Raw genomic sequence first — 24,587 nt, 5'->3', positions numbered from 1 at the left:
GCTCGATACGAACAGACAGTTTTATTTTCTTATATTTATACATATAAAGAAAACTGACAAGTTATAACTGCCATGTTACAATTTATAAAGACACAGGGTTTAAGCATACAAGCTACAATTTACAATTCTTTGGGTGAGAATGGCAGTATTTCCATTAAGAAAGTAAAATTCCTGTTATTCATTTAGCAAAATGTAATGGGCCGATTGCAGAAACGATGACTAGTTTTAAGCCTTAGACAACATCTACCTAAACAACGTCTAAAACAAGCACGATCTTTCATTGCATAAACAATGTTCAGTCGATGTTTAACTAGACATCGCTTAAATTTTTAATATTGGTTTGAAAATGGAGATAGAAGTATCTTGAATGCAACTCTTTGCTTGTCGAAACCAATGAAATTCGTCGGTGTGCGCACCGAACGCCAGTCAGCTGTTTGTCTTCCTACACATTACTCAAATATGGCTAAGTATAAGCATGACTTGCTCACAGATACGTATATCGCTTTCATTTTCATTTTTCATTTTCAATATTATCGACTCTAAAGTGACACGTCACCATACGGGGATAGCTTTGATTATAGCGTTGTTACAGTGAGTGTAATCTACTCATAAATACGGTAGCTTCGACGAAGGGAAGATGAAGCAACAGTAATGTGTACGGTAACCGAGTGTGTTGTACGGGCCATATAGATGTACCTTGCATTCTGGAGATCGTAGGTTCGAAATGCATCATCGGCAGCCCTGAAGATTGTTTTCCGTAGTTTCCCTATTTTTTTTTACAACAGACAAATACTAGGGCTGTTATGGCCACGGCTCTTCTTCCCCAGTCCTCTTTAAAAGATAATAATCATCACTTGCCTTTTCCTATCTGATAGTTGCCAAAAACTTATACGAATATATATATATATATATTAAAAAAACCTATACAACCCACTCTTTAGTTTTCACTATTATGTGTGTTTACTTGGCAATAAATATAAGCAGGGGTAGAAGAAAATAGAAATAATTCAGTAGCCAGCCCCTTTTCATCAGGAGCCAGCACATTTTTCACAAATATACATTATGAACACAACAGGTTAGACTATCGTCGCCATAAGACCTATCTGTGTCGGTGCGACGTAAAGCCCCTAGCAAAAAAAAAAACAAAACAAAAACAGGTTAGACTAGGATAAAGCTACGTATTATTTTTGAAATGTGACCTTAAGTAGTATAGTCTTATTTCATATAAGAATGTAAATTTATATTTTAAGATATACTAACACAAATAATCACCAGTCACCTTCAAGGTGACTACATCTGCCTGTTTGATTTCCCACCAGTAACATTCAACTTGCTTAACAATACAAACAAACCTTCAAAATCACTGTAGGGTCTGTTTTTTTTTTTAGCATTCATTTTCTTGACGGACCTCGCTAAAAGTGCACATTCAGGATTTTTCATGAAACTTTCAGCCTCCTGCCGGCCCCGCGGTGTAGTGGTAGCGTGCCTGCCTCTTACCCGGAGGCCCCGGGTTCGATTTCCGGCCAGGTTACGGATTTTGACCTGGATCTAAGGGCTGGTTCGAGGTCCACTCAGCCTACATGATTCTACATGATTACAGTTGATGAGCTATCTGACGGTGAGATGGCGGCCCCGGTCAAGAAAACCAAGGATAACGGCCGAGAGGATTCGTCGTGCTGACCGCACGACACCTCATAATCTGCAGGCCTGCGGGCTGAGCAGCGGTCGCTTGGTAGGCCAAGGCACTTTGGGGCTGTTACGCCATTTTTTCAGCCTCCTAACACTTCGAGTGAGGATAGAATTTTTCGTTTGTTTTAAACATTTCCAGTTTAAATGGTCCTGAAAATCCGGATACACCTTTAGAATGTTTGTCGGCAATACTACGAAAGTTACTGCATAATTTACACTTCGAAATTCCTTCTTCATAGCACAGCCACGGTAGTCATTCAAGCTACGATTCTCTGCATTGTGTATCATTCTCATACTTCTCTGAATCAGTAACATTCAGCTTGCTTAACAATGTAACCAAACCTTCAATATCAGTGTAAGGTCTGTTATTTTTTGCAATATCATAAGATGCCATGAACAATGCGTTCATATGCTGTAACATTAGCATTCATTTCCTTTACGCACTTCGCTGAAAGTGCCGATATTTCCGTTTGCCTGAAAATTGAAATTTCGACGTATTTTTGATGTTTGACCTATCATTGTCTTGAACACCATAAATTTCACGCTGGTCATTGTCGTCCTGAACTCTACAGTCGGCACTTCCATCAAGTGTTTTCTCACATTCACGCCCTTTTGTATCACTTTGTGTTACATTTACGGGCCCTATTTACGAAGAAATCTGAAAGAAGACACTGTTACTCGCATCAGTCAATTTGTGCGGTTTTGTTCGTTTCATTTTGCCGATTTTCTCAAGTATAGCACAGAAACGTAAAATACACCAGCGTTAAATGGCTTCCGAGTTCGCGGGCTTCGAAGTCTGATGCTACGTTGCAAATTTTTCGTAAACGCATAGGAATAAACACAACCGTATTTATAAAGTGCAAACCGTTCAATACCAAGATGCTGTAATTAAATTAAAAGTATAAATATTGTTCGGTGAAAATACAAGAATTGATAAACACGTCATTCCGTATGTTCTAAATGCAAAGAATGAATTCCACGGGAATTTATCAGCACTGCTTAGGCGGCAATAGTCGAGGAATGGCTAGTCACGGGAAGATGGCGGTAATGTAGTGTTTGTGGAATTATTTCTTAGTAGTTCTCTGCATTTCTCCACAACTCTGGTCTGATCTTCGTACTCGGCTACCGATAGCTGATCATCTGTAATGGAACTCGATGTGTTACGATATGTCCACATGTAAGGATACTTGTTGGACGAGTTACACCGATATCTCCCATGACCACTAGGCAGCTCCCGCGCAGAACTGAAACGTCCAGTTCCAAGGTACGAAGAGCAATTACAGAATTCAAGACTGCCAAAAGCACAGAAAATGTTTATTGCACATATTAGAATATATGAGCTACAGAAAACAACGTGAAACACCACACGCCTTGTTACTTTGTAAAGTGATGGGAACGTACATGTAAGGGAACTCCGGATTTCAACAAATAAATTTTCAAAACCGAATTTGAAAATTCAGGCACCAGGTAAAAATTTCCAGGCGCCATGGCGACTGGGCGCCCGGTATTTTTCAACCCCTGAATATAAGTGAATCCCTCCTGGTTGATGTATGTGACAGCCCTCTGACGATCGGGACACGTAACTGACATGTATGTAGTCGAAGTAATATAATTCCATAGAAATTACCCCAGGTATATAATAAAATATATCAGTTTCCAAGAATTGTATTCAAATTGACAGTTACCGGACTGTCCCTTTGTCAATTTCAAGAAACAAGCCTCTCGAAAAAAGAAACCTTATTTTAAGATCTATCTCCCTGTACATGTCAAACAAATTGCTGCGATTAAGCAGCAGGCGACCCACAGAGAGGCCGTCGGACTAACCTTTCTTCCTGGAATAGAATGAATGAATGAATGAATACTGATCTGCATTTAGGGCAGTCGCCCAGGTGGCAGATTCCCTATCTGTTGCTTTCCTAGCCTTTTCCTAAACGATTTCAAAGGAATTGGAAATTTATTGAACATCTCCCTTGGTAAGTTATTCCAATCCCTAACTCCCCTTCCTATAAATGAATATTTGCCCCAGTTTGTCCTCTTGAATTCCAACTTTATCTTCATATTGTGATCTTTCCTACTTTTATCAACACCACTCAAAACTTATTCGTCTACTGATGTCATTCCACGCCATCTCTCCGCTGACAGCTCGGAACATACCACTTATGATGTAGATGTTGATTCCCATAGGGAACCTAAAATATTTGTCCTGAATGAGTAAATTTATAATACCAATATAATGGTCCGTTATTGGACATTATAAATTATCCAGCTAACTCATTCTTGGTTGCCTGCGTTTCGCCCTCGTGTGCTAAGTTAGGCTCGTCAGTTGGGGCTTAGCACACCACCCAAGATGCAAGGCTAGTGCATACCGTGGCATACGTAGCTCTCATAGTGCATTGGCACTGCTGGTGGCTTCAAATAGCCTATGCAGTGGCCTCCACGGTATGCACTAGCCTTGCGTCTTGGGTGGTGTGCTAAGCCCCAACTGACAAGCCTAACTTAGCACACGAGGGCGAAACGCAGGCAACCAAGAATGAGTTAGCTGGATAATTTATAATGTCCAATAACGGACCATTATATTGGTATTACATACCACTTAGTCGAGCAGCTCCTCTTCTTTCTCTCAATTCTTCCCAACCCAAACTTTGCAACATTTTTGTAACGCTACTCTTTTGTCGGAAATCACCCACAACAAATCGAGCTGCTTTTCTTTGGATTTTTTCCAGTTCTTGTATCAGGTAATCCTGGTGAGGGTCCCATACACTGGAACCATACTCTAGTTGGGGTCTTACCAGAGACTTATATGCACTCTCCTTTACATCCTTACTACAACCCCTGAACACCCTCATAACCATGTGCAGAGATCTGTACCCTTTATTTACAATCCCATTTATGTGATTACCCCAATGAAAATCTTTCCGTATATTAACACACAGATACCTACAATGATCCCCAAAAGGAACTTTCACCCCATCAACGCAGTAATTAAAACTGAGAGGACTTTTCCTATTTGTGAAACTCACAACCTGACTTTTAACCCCGTTTATCAACATATCATTGCCTGCTGACCATCTCACAACATTTTTGAGGTCACGTTGCAGTTGCTCACAATCTTGTAACTTATTCATCACTCTATAGAGAATAATATCATTCGCAAAAAGCCTTACCTTCGATTCCACTCCTTTACATATATCATTTATCTATACAAGAAAATATAAAGGTCCGATAATACTGCCTTGAGGAATTCCCCTCTTAATTATTACACGGTCAGATAAAGCTTCACCTACTCCAATTATCTGAGATCTATTTTCTAGAAATATAGCAACCCATTCAGTCACTCTCTTGTCTAGTCCAATTGCACTCATTTTTGCCAGTAGTCTCCCATGATCCACCCTATCAAATGCTATAGACAGGTCAATCGCGATACAGTCCATTTGACCTCCAGAATCCAAGATATCTGCTATATCTTGCTAGAATCCTACAAGTTGAGCTTCAGTGGAATAACCTTTCCTAAAACCGAACTACCTTCTATCGAACCAGTTATTAATTTCACAAACATGTCTAATATAATCAGAAAGAATGCCTTCCCAAAGCTTACATACATCGCATTTCAAACTTACTGGCCTGTAATTTTCAGCTTTATGTCTATCATCCTTTCCTTTATACACAGGGGCTACAATAGCAACTCTCCATTCATCTGGTATAGCTCCTCCGACCAAACAATAATCGATTAAGTACTTCAGATATGGTACTATATCCCAACCCATTGTCTTTAGTATATCCCCAGAAATCTGATCAATTTCAGCCGCTTTTCTAGTTTTCAAATTTTGTATCTTACTGTAAATGTCATTGTTATCATATGTAAATTTTATTACTTCTTTGGCCTTAGTCTCCTCCTCTATCTCGACATTATCCTTGTAACCAACAATCTTTACATACTGCTGACTGAATACTTCCGCCTTTTGAAGATCCTCACATACACACTCCTCCTGTTCATTAATTATTCCTGGAATGTCCTTCTTGGAACCTGTTTTTGCCTTAAAATACCTATACATACCCTTCCATTTTTCACTAAAATTTGTATGACTGCCAATTATGCTTGCCATCATGTTATCCTTAGCTGCCTTCTTTGCTAGATTCAATTTTCTAGTAAGTTCCTTCAATTTCTCCTTACTTCCACAGCCATTTCTAACTATTTCTTTCCAGTCTGCACCTCCTTCTTAGTCTCTTTATTTCTCTATTATAATAAGGTGGGTCTTTACCATTCCTTACCACCCTTGAAGGTACAAACCTGCTTTCGCATTCCTCAACTATGTCTTTAAACCCATCCCAGAGTCTATTTACATCTTTATTTACCGTTTTCCACCGATCATAGTTAGTTTCTAGAAACTGCCTCATGCCTGCTTTATCAGCCATATGGTACTGCCTAATAGTCCTACTTTTAAGACCTTCCTTTCTATTGCATTTATTTTTAACTATCACAAAAACAGCTTCATGATCACTAATACCATCTATTACTTCAGTTTCCCTATAGAGCTCATCTGGTTTTATCTGCACGACATCCAGGATATTTTTCCCTCTGGTTGGTTCCATCACGTTCTGAAACAGCTGTCCTTCCCATATTAACTTATTTGCCATTTGTTGGTCATGCTTCCTGTCGTTCGCATTTGATTCCCAATTGACATCTGGCAAATTCAGATCTCCCGCTACAATCACATTTCTTTCCATGTCGTTTCCCACATAGCTGACTATCCTATCAAATAATTCCGAATCCACGTCAGTGCTACCCTTTCCCGATCTGTACACTCCAAATATATCAAGTTGCCTATTATCTTTAGAAATGAGCCTTACACCTAGAATTTCATGTGCCTCATCTTTAACTTTTTCGTAGCTTACAAATTCTTCTTTCACCAGAATGAACACTCCCCCTCCCACCATTCCTATCCTATCTCTACGATACACACTCCAGTGCGGTGAGAAAATTTCTGCATCCATTATATCATTTCTCAGCCATGATTCAACTCCTATTACAATATCTGGTAAATATATATCTATTAAATTAATTCTATTCCTTTCTTTACAATACTTCTACAGTTCAACACTAACAATTTTATGTCATCCCTACTTGATTCCCAGTTCCCTGTTCCCTTATCACCGCTCCCCAGACCATCCCGTTTCCCTGAATGTACCTCCCTATTACCCTTCCAAACAAATTTCATAACTTACACGTATCACTGCGGTTTAAATGAAGGCCATCTGAGCGTAGATCCCTATCTCCTACCCACCCATTAGGATCTAGAAATTTCACTCCCAGTTTCCCACATACCCACTCCATAGTCTCAATTATATCCCCAATCACCCTCCAGTCAGTATCCCTCCTACACAGTATTCCACTAATAACAATCTCCGCTTTCTTAAACTTCACCCCTGCTGCATTTACCAGATCACACACATCTCCAACTATGATGGTACTTATATCAGCTTGCCTTACGTTGTCGGTACCAACGTGAAACACTACCACTGTCTCCTTCCCCTCCTTTCTCTCTTCTTCTTCTTTCCTCAACATCTGCCTTAACCTAATTCTTGGATAACACTCTACCCTGGTTCCCTTTCCTCCACACACTTTCCCCACATGTGTAACGATGGAATCCCCCATGACCAGAGCCTCAACCCTACCCACCTCATTTGATCCCGACCCTTCCTGGTCAGCCCTGTCTTTCCTGATAGCTGCAGAAGCTACTTCCTCCTCCCTTTTCTCCTTCCCATGACCCTGTTCCACCTGTCTTTTCCTATCCTCTACTCTACATTTCCCTTTCCTACCTTTTCCCTTCCTCCTACTTCCACCAACATCTCACCAACAGTTCCCTGTCCCTCATCTTCCCTCTGTTGTTCTACCTGGAGTGACTCGTACCGATTTCGCACAGACACCTGTCCTGAATTCTGATCCTGAATAGAGCCCTTAGCCTGCAATCTCCTTCCCCTTAGAACATTAGACCACCTGTCTTCTACAACTCCCCCCTTTTCTTCCCCTCCCTCTTGTACCCCTACTGTAGCCTGTACGTTGTTTGAGGGAGTCCTATCTTCCTTCCTGTCTTCTGTGAGAATCCTAATTATCTCCCTCAAACTTTCCAACTACTCCCTCATACCCCTCAATGCCTCGCCACACCCACAGTTCGTACACTCGCGCTCCTTAGCCATTCTTTACGGAAAAAATGAAATTAAAAATAAAATAACTTATTTGCAAAAAATAAATGAACGGAGGGATATATTGTCTGGGATAGTACTCAAAGATCACACAATAAGGTAATTAATATACGACTACACTACAATACTACTTAGTCGTGCTCTATTTTTTATCCTACAACCCCTAACAGGATAAAAACTGCTGTTAATTACTGAATATCGAAAGTAATACACAAGAACTACACAATTCCAAACTGCCATTAAGCCTATCCTAATTACAACAACAGTATTTTCGTACGAGTTTCTACGGATACCTCTACTACACCAGTACTACACAAATATTTTACAATAATAAAATAAGCACACTAAATTCTCATAGGATATTACTTGTATACTACTGTACAGTACACCACAGTAATTTTTAAACTACTTTCAAACGTATCCTAATTACAATACCGGTACCGTATGTCACTACTAAGCACAAACAGAAATGAAATTTGCAAGAACTACTGTACTCAAAAATTACCAACGAAGCTAAATGCTTAAGACAAATTATTATTAGTATTACGGTCTAATACACACGAAAGATGAATAAAGCAGGCAAGATACGGCACTATCTAAATGTATTGTATCTATACTACAATGTATCTACACTACTGGTACACTACACTGAGTTTATTTAAATGCTTAAGTAGCGAAAGGATTGCCGTACACGAAGAAAAACACGAATATAACTGGCTAGATACTATCTAATATATTATACCTTATCTTCACTACAATTCTACTGAAATGTGGTTATGTAATTATTACAGCTGGTGGATTACTACTATTTTCCCTACTCCACGGGACGGAGAATAAAAGTGTCCTTAATTACGCCTACTGAAAAATACTAGGTTGTCTACAATAATTTCTCAAATATTTCTATCAAAACTACTCCTACTACTTCAGGGACTTGAACTGCAATTACTGGGATATATGAACTTTATTATTATTAGCTAACCGCTCATAAACACTGAAAGATCGAGGGAGCGAAATATAAATTACGGATACTTTAACTACATACTCAGAAGTACAAATGATTGGAATACGAGGTCATCTGATTTTAATTTATATTTACTTGACTACATTACTCCCTTTGTTCATGACTGTAGCCAAAAATTACATATTTCATGGTACATAACCTCTGATTGTGAGTCACTCCTCTCATTTGAGGTTAAACAGTGCTCTCGGCAGTGTTTAAACATATGACAGGTTGAACATCGGTTTTATTTATTTATTTGCCTTTGTGTCCAAGTGATAAATAACGTCTCTGCAATGCGGCAGCCATACTTAGGCATTGTTTAACCGCATACATGGTCTAAATACCGTTTCTGCAATTGGCCCAATATATTTACATAATTCAACAAGTTTACTGCTTGATTTTGCACAGTGTTGTAGTGTTATGTGACTTTCCCTGTCCACTGAATTTCTGAAAATAGTATTTAAAACTTATCACTCTACCAGGCGTCCAATGAAAGCAGCCAGTGTCTAAATGGCGAGGAAGTTTCCAACATTAAAGTACAACAACAAAAACAACAACAACAACAACAACAATGTAAATGCATCTACCAGATATATAATCTGACGTTACTTTGGATAAGCATGATTGGATTTTTGGTGAGTTTATCAGATAATTTAAATCCAAGCAACCACAAGCCATAGCTTATACACCTAACTCTGTATTATACTATAAATGTTTCTAAAGCCCCTCTTAAACATAATATTGAAAATTTTAATTCATTATGTACAATACAAAAATATTTGAGGTTGCTGGTCTAACTCTTTACTGTATCCGGTCAAAATACATAAACTGCAAAGAACGTAAATAACTTATTTCTAACAACATAATCTGAAAATGATGTGGATTTCTCCCCTCTTTCATTACTTTCTGCCTCCATTTCGAACTCCGGTATCACTGCAGAGATCGAGAGTGACTGGGAGAACCTCAACCAACCTTTACGGCCTGTGACGTAACCACAATGTCACTGTGTCGGAATAGCATACGCTAATCGCCTGCCTGCCCAAACGCTTACAGTGCTGTGTACCTGCGGGATGTAATGCCCAGCGTGAGCACCTCTGTTCTAAAACAATTGCGTGAACCAACACACTTAGATGGTGGGAGGATCACAAGACCAAATCATGTCGAAACACATCAGGGTTATGCAGCAGTGGGGTTTGTTATTTGGAGGAACACTTGAAACTTTGAGAAGGACAGATTAAAGTATAAAAACTGGAGTTCTTGGGCATTTCCAGGATATCAACAAAATACTGGGCAGTGTGAAGACCCCAGGACCCGTTGAGAGTACATTATGCGGTGTGCAGAACGAGATACCAAACCGGAACAAACGATAATATACTGGGTAGAGTATGAACTGAAAGACTGTACTAAGGGAACTACCAAAGGCAGGAGTACTCGGTGGAGAAAGGAATAGATTTAAGACAGGCTTCAACCATCTTACTCAAGGTGAGGAGTCCATAAGGGAAGAGTACTGAAGCAAGAGAGAAGAGAGAAGACATCCACCTGAGCTAAGTATTAAAAGAATTTAAGAACTAAAGATTACATGTGATAAAAGATTAATTCAAAAAGGGAACCGAAAAAGACTATAAACTGTTGCCCACGAGTTAGGAGTTCCCATAAATTCTATATTACTCAAGTAGTAAAGCTGTACAAATTGTATAATTTCTGTGTATATTGCTAATGGTTAACAATATAAAGAAAAGATTTATTGGTGTCAGATCAATCTGATTTAGTGTATTTAAACCTAGAATTGATCCCAAGTCCCCAGCCTGTCCAGTCCTTAGGATCACGACGAGACTAAAAGGATGCCAGACAGCCTTTTGGTCTCATCGGGCTTTTCTAAATTGAAGAAAACAGCAACTAAATGCTGTTTTTGGAGAAATGCGTCCTTGATAAAACTCTCCAGGCATACCAAGTGGTCAGTAGTGAAACGGGCAGCTAGAAAACCACATTGGTACTCTTCCTCCAAATCCCACACAAGTCAGCGATTCACCATTCTTTCAAACAGTTTACACAGACAGTTAGTGAAACAAATAGGTCTTTAACTTCCTGCATACTTGAGATCTTTGTCAGGCTTAAGGAGAGGAATTATTATTCTTTCTGCCACAGTGATGGAAACTCACCCTCCATCCATATTCGGTTGAACAACCCAAGGTGAAGTGTTGCACACTGAAGTGTTTCAATATCTGTTTATGGACATTACCTGCCATTCCGTAAAGGGCACAATAAAATCCTCTGAAGCTTGAGTGGCAAAACTCAGATGAGAGCGTTCTGCCTCCCGCTTCAGATCCAGAAAATCATGATGGTAATTCCTCGAACCAGACAAATCTGTGAAGTGACTTGCTAGATGATCAGCAATCAAGGGTGGATCAGTGACAATACGGCCTACAATGGAAATTCCCAGTACTAACGATGGTCCTTGTATTCCTGAAATGCGTCGAAATTTAGTACACACGTGAGATGATAGTGTATGTGATGTCATGGACAACACATATCTTTCCCATGCAGCTTTCTAACTCTGTTGAATAAGAACTTGCGTTACAGCGAAGTTGCCCACAGTAGGCTGCCTATGACAGCGTTTATGAGGACACGTAATTCTCTTATTGCTACTGTAATTTATTCGTTCTACCGAGAAGTACTAGAAAAGGATGGAAGGGACTCCTCAGCAGCTGCAATAATAATCTGTATGATAATTCATACCACTGTCTACGCTCCCGCTATTAGCATAATTAAAAACAGCTAGCGATGTGAAATCTGGCCAATTAGCACATTTAAGAATCCATCGGTGAGGAGCCTCGATGGATATCTGCTTCAACAAAGAATAATGGGGAAATGGTCACTGTCACAGAGGTCATCATGTACATCACACCAAAGCAGGGGAATGTGTGCACGGCTGCACAGACTGACGTCAATGTGGGAGAAGGTACTGTGCGCTACGCTGAAGTGTGTGAAATCCAGCTCTCTTATTAACTGTACCAACTCCCTTCTTCTGGGGCAAGGCATTTCAGAGTCCCATAGTGGGTGATGGGAATTAAAATCACCCAGAAAGATGAAGGGATGTGGGAGCTGATCTATAAGATCAATTACATCATTGATATCGAGAGGATGACCTGATGGAAAATAAACATTACAAACTGTAGTTATGACAGACAAGCAACCGCATACTGCTACTGCCTCCAGCTGGGTTCTTAGTGCAACCTTTTAGCTGTAGGTATCACAACGAAAACATATACCAATGCCACTGGAAGCCCAGTTAGCATAATCCTGTTCTGTCGAGTACAGTCTAAAATTTCTCAAGACCACATGATGACCTGGTTTGAGATTAATTTTATGAATACTATACTATACTCGCCACAAACTGAATAATTAGCTGGCGCAGCTCACAGGGGAACGATCGATATGGTCACACTGAAAGAGATGACACAATTTCGCTGAGAGGATGAGGAGGCCATAAAATAGCTACTTACAAAAATTTAGCTGCCATTTCGAACTGGAAGGTACCAAAATCTTGATTCAAAATCCGTGTGACAAAGCAGCTACTGGATAACCCTTGAATCTAGCTGGCGCAGCACGCAGCAGTGTGGAGTTGCAGTTGCACTGGAGAGAGAACGAAGTGGCAAGTTACAGCGCGCCTATTTCACTTTAATATTAGGGAATGAATGTGAAACCTAAATGAGGTGTGTTAATCACATGATAAACACAAATATTTTTGGCACCATGCACAACGAATATGCACTTTAAGGTCACATTATTCTTCACAGTTTTCCTTACGTGTTTGAAGGCACTTTGAACTTGGGGAGTTTTCCATTGTGTAATTAGTTGCAGACCATGAATTTTTCACTGTCCTTGAACTGTGGGGAAGAAAATTGAAAACGAGTGAAGGATTGCATTTTCAATATGCTGATTCTCCGATAAACATCAACAAGTCCTCACGAGCCAGAATAATGTCTGTTAAGCGATTAAAATCTTATCCAAGGGCTGTATTTTCCCTGTAGTGCCGGGAGGAATCTGGAGAATTTCTATACTTGCCAGGAGGAATGTCTGCAAGGCAGCAATTATCACTATAAGTAGTCCAGGAATCTAACAGTGGCAAACACTCATCTTCTGCGAATGTGAAGAAGGCTTCTTTAAACCAATACCTTAATTCTTTTTTTCCCATTTTCACTGATTTTGTAGCTGTTACAATTATACTTTCGGCATGAAACATTTCTTTGAAAACTCTTCGACTAAAACGTCTGGTTGTCTCCTGTGGTACAATGAATAATTTTGGGAAGAGAGCACCGGCTATAATAACAGTAGGCATAATTGTATACAAATGGGTGAATGCACTAACTGACTGAGCAACTGCTTCTGTATGTTTCTCACCAACAAATGATAAAAGTTCTTTTTGCTTTCAGTTCGTACACGTAATCTAAAAATCTCTCTGTAGCTGCTTCCAAAACTTTCTTTGCGACTATCTGTTTTCCTCTTCTCCTTGCAGATATGCATGGGGTACAAATTTCATGGTTTTTCTACTTCTGATTTGGTATTTTTTCTTGAAGCAACTCAACCAAGCTGCAGATCAATGAAATTACTTTGTCTCATTGAAATCTCTCTTGAAATGTCAAAGGTCCACAGTCGCAGGTCTTGGTTGCAAACATTTTGCTTCAACCTTTTTGCTTGCGCAAAGCAAGAAAATAATTTTTTATACATCAATTTCCTGCATTCAAGGGGACTTACTGATATAGATTCTAATTGGCTCTTCCGCATGTTAAGTTACTGTAATGACGTCACCACACAATTTTTGTGAACAGGATAACGAAAGCCACTTCTTGCCCCCTTATTTAACTATAAATGTATAGCTTTCTTCTTGTACGCAAGATCTACACTTGCCATTGGTGCTTTCACGGCTCGTACTTATAGACATGATACTGTACAGGCTTTTGGGCTTATGCCCACTTTATTTTCTTGACACGGCATAAGCCCAAAAGCCTATACAGTATCAAGATCTACAGTGTGCTTCATTTTCTTCTCTGGACTGGAAGCATAGCTCTAACTGGTAGATGTGTCAGGCGACTGCAGTGTCGTTTCACTGGACTGACAGGAATCAGGCTCAGGGCTTAAACTCGGATCCGTAACACCTCTCGTACCTAGCTGCGGTGTACTATCATCTCTTTCAGATGAGGCAGATGAGGTGGTGTTGCTTCGACTGTCACTTTCGCTACCACCATTTCTCTCCAGACACAACTCTGATACAATGCTGGCACCCAAGGAAAGATTTTCAATTAGTTCGATGACATGTCGACATATCTCCCTTTCTTCCTATGTTATTTCACGGGAAGAAGAGAAACATTTTTCTCGCAAAAAAACATAATGCATACACTAGAAAATTAGCCAGATTCATGGCTGCTCTCCCAAAGGAACGTGTTAACTGCCTGGCACAGAAAGATCTAGGTAACGCACTCATCTCAGTTGGTCACTGCTTGCTATTCGCTTTACGTCGCACCTACACAGATAGGTCTTATGGCGACGATGGGATAGGAAAGGCCTAGGAATGGGAAGGAAGCGGCCGTGGCCTTAATTAAGGTACAGCCCCAGCATTTGCCTGGTGTGAAAATGGGAAACAACGGAAAACCATCTTCAGGGCTGCCGACAGTGGGGTTTGAACCCACTATCTCCCGATTACTGGATACTGGTCACAATTAAGCGACTGCAGCTATCGAGCTCGGTCAGCTGGTCACTAGGGCTGTCCACGCCCAGCTATATGTTAACGCATGCAACCTTATTAGACATTTCTGTGCTGATTTCACAATCTTACAGCTCAAAATAACAGCTATATTCTTGCACATGTGGATGTAGATGAATTCCCGATGTCCATCACCTCATCAGTCGACGAGGGGACTAACGTTGAAAACTTCAACGCTTTTCACTGGCGGGCTTTCTCTTACGAAGGGAGTACACAGGTTTAGGAGCAGATGATCTTACTGGTGCTGATGCATACCCTCCAGATGGAAGGCACGATTCCCCTTTCACAAGAGCAGGGGAAAGGGTCTCGTTATTCCTCACCTTTTCTGATTTAGACGGGTTAGGAGGTGAATTCCCAGTCCCGGTCAATGATGCCACCTCGACTTCCCCTGCTGTCCTGGCTTAGGCTCCCAGCCGGCACAGGCTTCTTCGTGGTCAAAGAGTAGGCAGTACCCACCTTCGAGCTTATGCAGCTTTGCTCACAGGAGCAATAGCCAACTTGGGCACAGCGATTTTCTTGGGTATTTCTGAAGTAAATGATAAACCAGGTAGACTCTGTGTTATGTTATAGTCTAGTGTTTTTGCTGGTGTATTCGTGGAATTAATCTTACAGTGTGCTTCCTGGTAGGGGAGACCATCCAGGGTCTTGATCTCCTGGATCATCTTCTCACTGAGATAGACAGGACAGTTTCTATCTTGAGGGCAATGAAGGCCAGGGTAGTTAGTGCACCTGTAAGGAGATGTGCACTTTTCCACACCATGAGCTCCTCTTCCACATGTACCACTTACAGGCTGATTCGAACGAAATACCATATGCCTGAACCTTTGGCATTGATAGCACTGCATGGGAGGTGGGATGTACAGCCTCACACTGTAACGATAGGTTGTAACCTTGACTTTCTCAGGCAACACTGATAATTTGAAGGAGGCAATGAACGCACCCATGGCAATGTCTTCGCTGCTGACTTTACATGTAATGCACTGGACGTGTGTCACGCTAAGGTGCTTCATGTCTTCCATCAGTTCATAGTCAGTGTTTAGGATCAAATCACGGTGGAATATGACGACGCGAACCAGATTCAAGGTTTTGCGTTCTTTTAATTTGACGGGAGTTTCGCATAAGTGGTCGCACTTGAGTAACCAATCTGCTTGAAGTGCAATGCTCGAATGCTCGTCTTAAGGAGCAAATTACCATTGTGCATTTTCTTTAGATCCTCAAATTCGCCATATATACCCCCCCTTTTTTCTTTTGCTATTCGCTTTACGTCGCACCGACACAGATATGTCTTACAGCGACGATGGGATAGGAAAGGCCTAGGAATTGGAAGGAAGAGGCCATGGCCTTAATTAAGGTACAGCCCCGGCATTTGCCTGGTGTGAAAATGGGAAACCATGGAAAACCATCTTCAGGGCTGCCGACAGTGGGGCTCAAACCCACTATCTCCCGATTACTGGATACTGGCCGCACTAAAGCGACTGCAGCTATCGAGCTCGGTACCCCATATATACCTTCGATGTGCAACTGAAGAGACACTGAGATCAAATGCTTTAGACATGTCAATCGCGATACAGTCTATTTGACCTCCAGAATCCAAGATATCTGCTATATCTTGCTGGAATCCTACAAGTTGAGCTTCAGTGGAATAACCTTTCCTAAAACCGAATTGCCTTCTATCGAACCAGTTATTAATTTCACAAACATGTCTAATATAATCAGAAAGAATGCCTTCCCAAAGCTTACATACAATGCACGTCAAACTTACTGGCCTGTAATTTTCAGCTTTATGTCTATCACCCTTTCCTTTATACATAGGGGCTACTATAGCAACTCTCCATTCATCTGGTATAGCTCCTTCGACCAAACAATAATCAAATAAGTACTTCAGATATGGTACTATATCCCAACCCATTGTCTTTAGTATATCCCCAGAAATCTGATCAATTCCAGCCGCTTTTCTAGCTTTCAACTTTTGTATCTTATTGTAAATGTCATTGTTATCATATGTAAATTTTATTACTTCTTTGGCCTTAGTCTCCTCCTCTATCTCGACATTATCCTTGTAACCAACAATCTTTACATACTGCTGACTGAATACTTCCGCCTTTTGAAGATCCTCACATACACACTCCTCCTGTTCATTAATTATTCCTGGAATGTCCTTCTTGGAACCTGTTTCTGCCTTAAAATACCTATACATACCCTTCCATTTTTCACTAAAATTTGTATGACTGCCAATTATGCTTGCCATCATGTTATCCTTAGCTGCCTTCTTTGCTAGATTCAATTTTCTAGTAAGTTCCTTCAATTTCTCCTTACTTCCACAGCCATTTTTAACTCTATTTCTTTCCAGTCTGCACCTCCTTCTTAGTCTCTTTATTTCTCTATTATAATAAGGTGGGTCTTTACCATTCCTTACCACCCTTAAAGGTACAGACCTGTTTTCGCATTCCTCAACTATTTCTTTAAACCCATCCCAGAGTCTGTTTACATTTTTATTTACCGTTTTCCACCGATCATAGTTACGTTTTAGAAACTACCTCATGCCTCCTTTATCAGCCATATGGTACTGCCTAACAGTCCTACTTTTAAGACCTTCCTTTCTATCACATTTATTTTTAACTACCATAAAAACAGCTTCATGATCACTAATACCATCTATTACTTCAGTTTCCCTATAGAGCTCATCTGGTTTTATCTGCACGACATCCAGGATATTTTTCCCTCTGGTTGGTTCCATCACTTTCTGAATCAGCTGTCCTTCCCATATTAACTTATTTGCCATTTGTTGGTCATGCTTCCTGTTGTTCGCATTTCCTTCCCAATTTACATCTGGCAAATTCAGATCTCCCGCTACAATCACATTTCTTTCCATGTCGTTTCCCACATAGCTGACTATCCTATCAAATAATTCCGAATCCACATCAGTGCTACCCTTTCCCGATCTGTACACTCCAAATATATCAAGTTGCCTATTATCTTTAGAAATGAGCCTTACATCTAGAATTTCATGTGTCTCATCTTTAACTTTTTCGTAGCTTACAAATTCTTCTTTCACCAGAATGAACACTCCCCCTCCCACCATTCCTATCCTATCTCTACGATACACACTCCAGTGCGGTGAGAAAATTTCTGTATCCATTATATCATTTCTCAGCCATGATTCAACTCCTATTACAATATCTGGTAAATATATATCTATTAAATTAATTCTATTCCTTTCTTTACAATACTTCTACCGTCTTACTAATAAACGGTGTATAACTTTTATACAAGATTTATACACCGTTTATGTGAAATTCGTTACTAATAACCCGTGTATAAGCCTCCTATGTATACAGCTGTTATAGTTATTCATTGGATTGCTTATACAGACCAGGACCGTTGTATAGCAGCGAGTAGCGGAAAAAGAAACGAGTGAGCAGTTTATTTTCGTGGTATTTATTGTCTACAGTAATACAATCGTGGTGAAATATTCGACTTATCCATTTAACATTGAAAGAATGGACGATAACGTTGATGATCTTCACGATATTTTAAATATAGAAGACATAGCCTACACCATTCAGAGGTTATGGACGCTAGACATCTTCGTAAAGTAAAACACTTTAAAGAGACGGAATGGCAATGAATAACTATAAAATAAATTTTAGTTGGGCGTATTTTTGTGTAATAATGTGTTACTGCTTAATAGACTTTTGATATTGCGAGTTTCTTATACATTATCTGCCCCTACAAAGATCTTTCTCAAACTCGAGTACCTATAAAATGGGACATATTCCTCAAGATAAAATATGGCATAACTTGAAAACCATCGTAATATGATTTCCATACTTTGTATTTGAATACCCAGAAATATGATGTTTAAATGCCTAATAGAAACTTTGATCAAACCTTTCTTTTAAGCTACAAAACAGTTTTTCCTTTCTCCTGAAAAGTAAGGATTTTGGAATGTGTACCCTATTCAACACGCCGATTCAATTACCTACAACTGCTTACGTTTTCCGTACTGCCCCAGTTAGGAGCTTTTGATCTTTTCTTAGCTTTTCCATTTCTTTTTTCTGGCGTGCATTAGCCTAAACATGCAAGCTGAAGAAATGTTGATATCAATATATAAGTCAATTTCCAGCTGTCTCATGGAATGACAATGAATAACTAAGTTATAAAAGAAATGATGGTTGGGCGCATGTTTGTGTAATAATGTATTACTGCTTAATAGACTTTTGAAATTGCGAGTTTATTATACATTATCTGCTCCTACAAAGATCTTTCTCAAATTTGAGTACCTATAAAATGGGACATATTCCTCGAGATAAAAAATGGCATAACTTGAAAACCATACGTAATATGATTTCCATACTTTGTAGTTGAATACGCAGAAATATGATGTATAAATGCCTAATAGAAACTTTTTTGATCAAACCTTTCGTTTAGCTACAAAACAGGTTTTCCTTTCTCCTGAAAAGTAAGGATTTTGGAACGTGTACCCTTTTCAACTCGCCGATTCAATTACAATTGCTTGCGTTTTCCGTACTATCCCAGTTAGGAGCTATTGATCTTTTCTTAAGCCTTTCCATTTCTTTTTTTTTTTGAGCTTTCATTACATAAGCAAGCTGAAGAAATGTTGATATCAGTATATGCCAAGTTCCAGCTGTCTCACTTAGTGTTGCCACTGCCTTTTCGATATGCCGTGCTACTGTGCGACTTTCCGGAAAGTTTTGCTCGTAGATAACCAGGAGAAGCGATCATAAAGGCGGTGAACGTGAGAAATACGTCAGTGAACTGCAAGAAGAGATTCCTATCCCTTGGAACGAGTGTATACGTGCTGTATAGTAATACAATGCGTATACCTCGTTTATTAGTAAGAAAAATGTAAAACGCTTCTACAGGGTTTATTCACTGTTTAACTAAACAAGAGTTAAACAACTGTATAAGGACTTTTTATTAGTAAGACCGCTAAAGTTCAACACTAACAATTTTATGTCATCCCTACTTGATTTCCAGTTCCCTGTTCCCTTATCACCGCTCCCTAGGCCATCCCGTTTCCCTGAATGTACCTCCCTATTACCCTTCCAAACCCTTCCAAGTTTAGGTATGAATACTACTTTAGCTTCAGACCTTTCAGCACGTACTCTAAAGCTAGACTAGCTCTGAAGAGGTCTGTCAGGGCACGGACGAGTATCTCCCGTCCTTATTGTAGGAGTATCGGAAGTATCTCATCTGGCCCTGGAACCTTTATAGGGTGAAACGTGTTGATTGCCCATTTTACACAGTTGTGTTTTATTATTCTGTTGGCACAGTTCCAGTCTGCTCTTCGAGCTCCGGTCTCTGTTCCAACCGTTTCTTCTTCTGTCATCTCCTCAGCCTAAGGAAAGTGACACGCCATTAGCATCTCCAGCGTGTCCTTTCCCGCCTGAGTAAATGACCCATCTGGTTTCTCCAGTGTCCCCACCTGATTTATATGGATTGCTTTAAGAACCTTCTGGAGCCTTGCTGTTTCAGTGTGTGATTCCACTTTCTCACAGAAGAGTCTCCAGGATTTTCTTTTTGCTTTTCGTATCTCTAGGTTATACTCGGTGAGTTTCCTGTGATATACGTCCCACATACCATTTCTAGATTATATTCTATACAACATCCTAACCTTTTTTTTTCATTTTGGCTAGTTTGTTGTTCCACCACCTTACTTTTTGGTGAATTTCTTTTCTTTTCTTTTCTTTTCTTTGAGAGGACAGTTGTCATGGAACGAGTCTATAATGGCTTCTTCTTATAGTTCCACTGCCTCATCCAATTCTTTCTGTCCTCTCATGTTAGTTGGAATTTTTTGTACAACCTTCCTTAGAACTTCTCTGTATCTATCCCAGTTCTTTTTGGGTCTCTGTACATCTCAATCTCACATAGTCTCGCATCTATTGCAAAATGGATGTGCTGGTGGTCTGCCAATGATGGTTCCTCCAGCACCTTCCAGTCATTAATAAAGGTTGCAATATGCATAGTGCTTAGTGTAATGTCTATTACCTCCCTACGATTTTTATTTATAAATGTAGGCTTGTTTCCTAGGTTTAGTATCATCAACTCAGTTCCAACAATAACCTCTAGTAAAGACTCACCTCTTGCATTGCAGTTCGTGCTGCCCCATGCCATGTGGTGTGAATTTGCATCTGCTCCAAGGACTAGTTCGCCTTTCCTCTTTACGTTGTAAATTAGGTTCTCAACTTCTTCTGATGGAAGATGGCCTCTAAGAGACCAAATGCCTGTACTATTAAATGTATTTGTAAAGTAAATACATCATAAATAAATCAAGTATTGATAAGGTAGGAAATCCAAGTTCATAATTGTCACTGTTGTCAAAACTATTGTTTCTGTGCTTTTAGAGAGTGTCTTGCATTTTTCTTAGTGATAATTAATATTCCAGGTATAATAAAACGTGTTCCCAAATTTTCCTTTCTTCTTGTCATGTCTTAAAAATAACAAACGTTTGTGAAATAAGATAATTGAAGTTTTGTGATCAGAGTTAATCATGACTGAAGCCAAAACAGCCAACCCTAATAATCACCACCACCACCACCATCTCCTTGGCCTTTTCCCAACCTCTCAGGTTTGGCATTTAGGGTGGATTTGGCCAAGTTATACTGCTGGATGCCACTCCTGTTGCCAATCCTGCATGGAGGGATATGTCCAGTAAAGTGAGTTTTTTGTGGTGGTTGGTACTGTGGTGTACTGTGTTGTGTGCTGATGAAGAGAAGATTATTAAGGCGAACCCCAGTCCCCAAGCTAGAAGAATTAACCATATGTACTTAAAATCAGTGTTGTTCTAGTCATATACACAGCACTAATCAATGTGTTTTATCTCAGGTAATTGAACAGGAATGTAGCATTTTTGCAGCTTCACTGATTCCTAGTACCTTAATGAATGTATCTAATAGCATTTAAGAGCACCTACATGGCTAGCTTGTCACATAGTCTCTCACCAAGTATTTGAGAGAAATTCCCAGCAGGATTTCAGGCTCCTCTGCGTATTGAGTAAGGGCATTTTTAACAGCTCCTCCACACATGTACAGACTAATTTATTTATTTATTTATTTATTTATTTATCACTGAGATGTTATCAGTGTAGAGAAACAAGACTAAGAGAAAACATGACCATGAGTGGAAACATAAGTACAGAGTACATTTCTTGGAGAAACTCTCAGAATAGGGACAATTAAGAACTGAAATATGGTTTCAACTCACTGAAATAAATTATTTTAATAACTTACAGTTATGGCATACTCAATGGTAGACAGCATTGGGACGAGTTCAGCTGGTTGATGATGTTCGGAAATTGCAGCATACTGAGGAGGAAACTGCAAGAGAGAAAATACTAATCACCTATCTAATACTTTTTACTAGTAACAGTACAATAAATCAAGGTAATTGATCCAAATGGTGTAACTTTGTACCAATTCCAAATTTTCAGATTGTTAGCTTTTAATTAACAGCATATCAGTTCCAGTTTCCTGTTTCTTTCTGTTGGGTTTAGATGCTCATTTGCATGTGCTGTTTGGAAATTTATCTTGCAGATTAATCAGTCCAAGCATCTTATTTACGTTTTTTAATATACAGCGAACTCTCAAGAATTTGTGGTAATTAATGCACAAACTTCCACAAATTACCGAAAACCATGAATTATTTGCAGTTTTTATTTTAAGCCTAATAAAAACAAAGTCATCACGCTATACTGATTCAGTGTCATCCGCCATATCAGTTAAAATATTGAAATGTCTGAACAAATAAAGTACTGATAACATTTTATGTCATATTCAAGACAACAGAAGAAAATGAATATACAACAATGATGATCGTTCATTTTTTGCTAATTTTGGGTTTTATATTTCTCAAAAAAACAATGTCTAAGAATGAAAATTCATTTTGGTGTTTTATATAAGAAATAAGCGTGTTTATAGAGACACTAGCATAACTATGGGAAACATTTGAGAATTTCGTTGCATCACTCCCATTCTCGACATTATCAGGATCCTTGATCCTTGTCTCCCTCGCTAACAGTCAAATTATGCATGATATCCTCCTCACTTTCATGTCTTTATTGACATCTAACCACTTGATTTTATCACTTTCTTCTGCATCTTGACATTCATCCAGGTTTAGCAATAATGATCCAATTGTGATGAGTATATCTCGCCCATTGAAAATATCATAACTGAAGCCAGCATACGCTTGTTCATCACACAGAATTGATTTCCATGATCGTGCGAGCATAGCAGCGGGTAATTTTTACTCCCATTACTTGTTGACTGTGTGAAGAGCATCCAACACACTAAATTCCTTCCAAAATGTTGGAATATCAACAATTTCCTCAACCAATTGCTGTAGCACAGTTGATCTGTAGTTCCTCTTTAAAGCAGCAATAACGCCTTGGTCCACAGGTTGCAGAATAGAAGTTACATTATGCGGAAGAAATTTGACAAAAATATCACCTTCAATTCACAGCACTGCTTTGTTTGGCAGTGAGTCTTAATTAGGTACGCTAACACTTGTTTGACAAAATGACTGTGTTACCAGTTCTTAAATATCTGTGTGTCCATCCACGCTGCCTTCAGTAGTACTGGATAGGGACATTTTATCATTTAAAACAAGGTTTTTTGGATTTCCCTATTGCTAACAATTTTAATTTATGATCACCACTTGAGTTAGCAAATGCCATAATGGTTATTCTTTCCTTGGACGTTTTACGGCCTGGGGCTTGCTGTTCTTGTTGGATCGCTAGTGTTCGTGACGGCAAACATTTCCAGTAAGTCCTGTTTCGTCTGCATTGCAAATGTGCATCAAGTCAAGTTGTTCTTTTTCAAAGAATAACTGAAATTTATTAGCAAACTTCTCAACAGCATCCATGTCTGTGACAAGATGTTCTCCGTAAATTGTAATTCAAAAAAGTTTCTTAAACTGCATAAGCCATCCAGAAGATGCTTTAAAATCTCTAAGCCAAGAACAAAGTGAAAAGGTTTTGCTTACTCAGCACACGTCTGGCCGGACACAATAATACCTTGTGATCGTTTTTTATTGAACCACTGTATCAAGGCTTCACTTAGATTTTCAGTCTGATGTTCTCACTGATTTTCGGGACAAACAATCACACCTAGCACAAAATTTAATCAGGGTTTTCTTTTGTTTCTTTATGCTTCAGTGTTGCTTCATCCACACCAAACTCGCTGGCTAGTTTGGATGTTGACTCACCCTTTTCCAGTCTTTTTATTATTTTCAGTTTTTCCCTTGCGGTTAACCTTTTAATTTCATTTTACATCTGTTCATATTGAAAACTTACACTATCACAAATAACAGTTGAAAACTCTCACAACTAAATTATTCAATTATTCAAAAAGACTTCTGCACATTCATACCTACATTCACACTTCTCAACTACTGTATGAGTAGGCTTTACTGTTTGCACATCCACCCTTCACAACTAAGTTTAGAACAGGTCAGCGGCGCATAAGGTAAGTAGGCTAGGCTCGAAGTGAAAGTGCATTTTTCTTGTTTTATCTAAGCTTCTAAGACGAGGGAACACTTACGACAGCATGCTCTAATATTTCCAAGTTTGCAGCATTCAGTATGCAAGTAGGCCTACTGTAAAACTGAAGAAAAACTTGTCTCCATGCATTGTAACGTTATAAAATTCCTTTAAATGTTGCAGAGATATTATTTTACTACATACTATATGTGATGATTAGTTGCAATATTAAAAAAAATTACCGAGAGTCCACTGTATACAGTATTTAAAAATATGAATTTCATTTTAATAAATACTACTTTTTAAAATATAATAGACCAGAACCAATGGAACAATTCCTTTTTTCCACATATTAAGAGATGTATTCTTATATTTCAACCAAAACTTTAGTGCACGTTCTTTACATTATGTAATGAAGTAACAATGAACTTATT

The 24,587-nt window shown here is 39.2% G+C and overlaps 1 protein-coding gene across 3 annotated transcripts in view; it reads right to left on the bottom strand.

Annotated features, from left to right (window-relative positions):
• The window catches only part of Sec23 (transport protein Sec23), a 286,316-nt gene that overhangs the window by 181,776 nt on the left and 79,953 nt on the right, over positions 1-24,587 (bottom strand). For all 3 annotated transcript variants that reach the window (XM_067140550.2, XM_067140551.2, XM_067140552.2), the window contains exon 4: positions 21,905-21,991. In XM_067140550.2, the coding sequence (XP_066996651.2) occupies positions 21,905-21,991 (87 nt within the window). The remainder of the gene's footprint in view (positions 1-21,904; positions 21,992-24,587) is intronic.

The sequence above is a fragment of the Anabrus simplex genome, chromosome 2, assembly GCF_040414725.1.
Source record: "Anabrus simplex isolate iqAnaSimp1 chromosome 2, ASM4041472v1, whole genome shotgun sequence".
In the NCBI taxonomy this organism is placed as follows: Eukaryota; Metazoa; Arthropoda; class Insecta; order Orthoptera; family Tettigoniidae; genus Anabrus; species Anabrus simplex.
The sequence above is the reverse complement of the archived record's forward strand: the minus strand, read 5'-3'. Positions and strand labels throughout refer to the sequence as shown.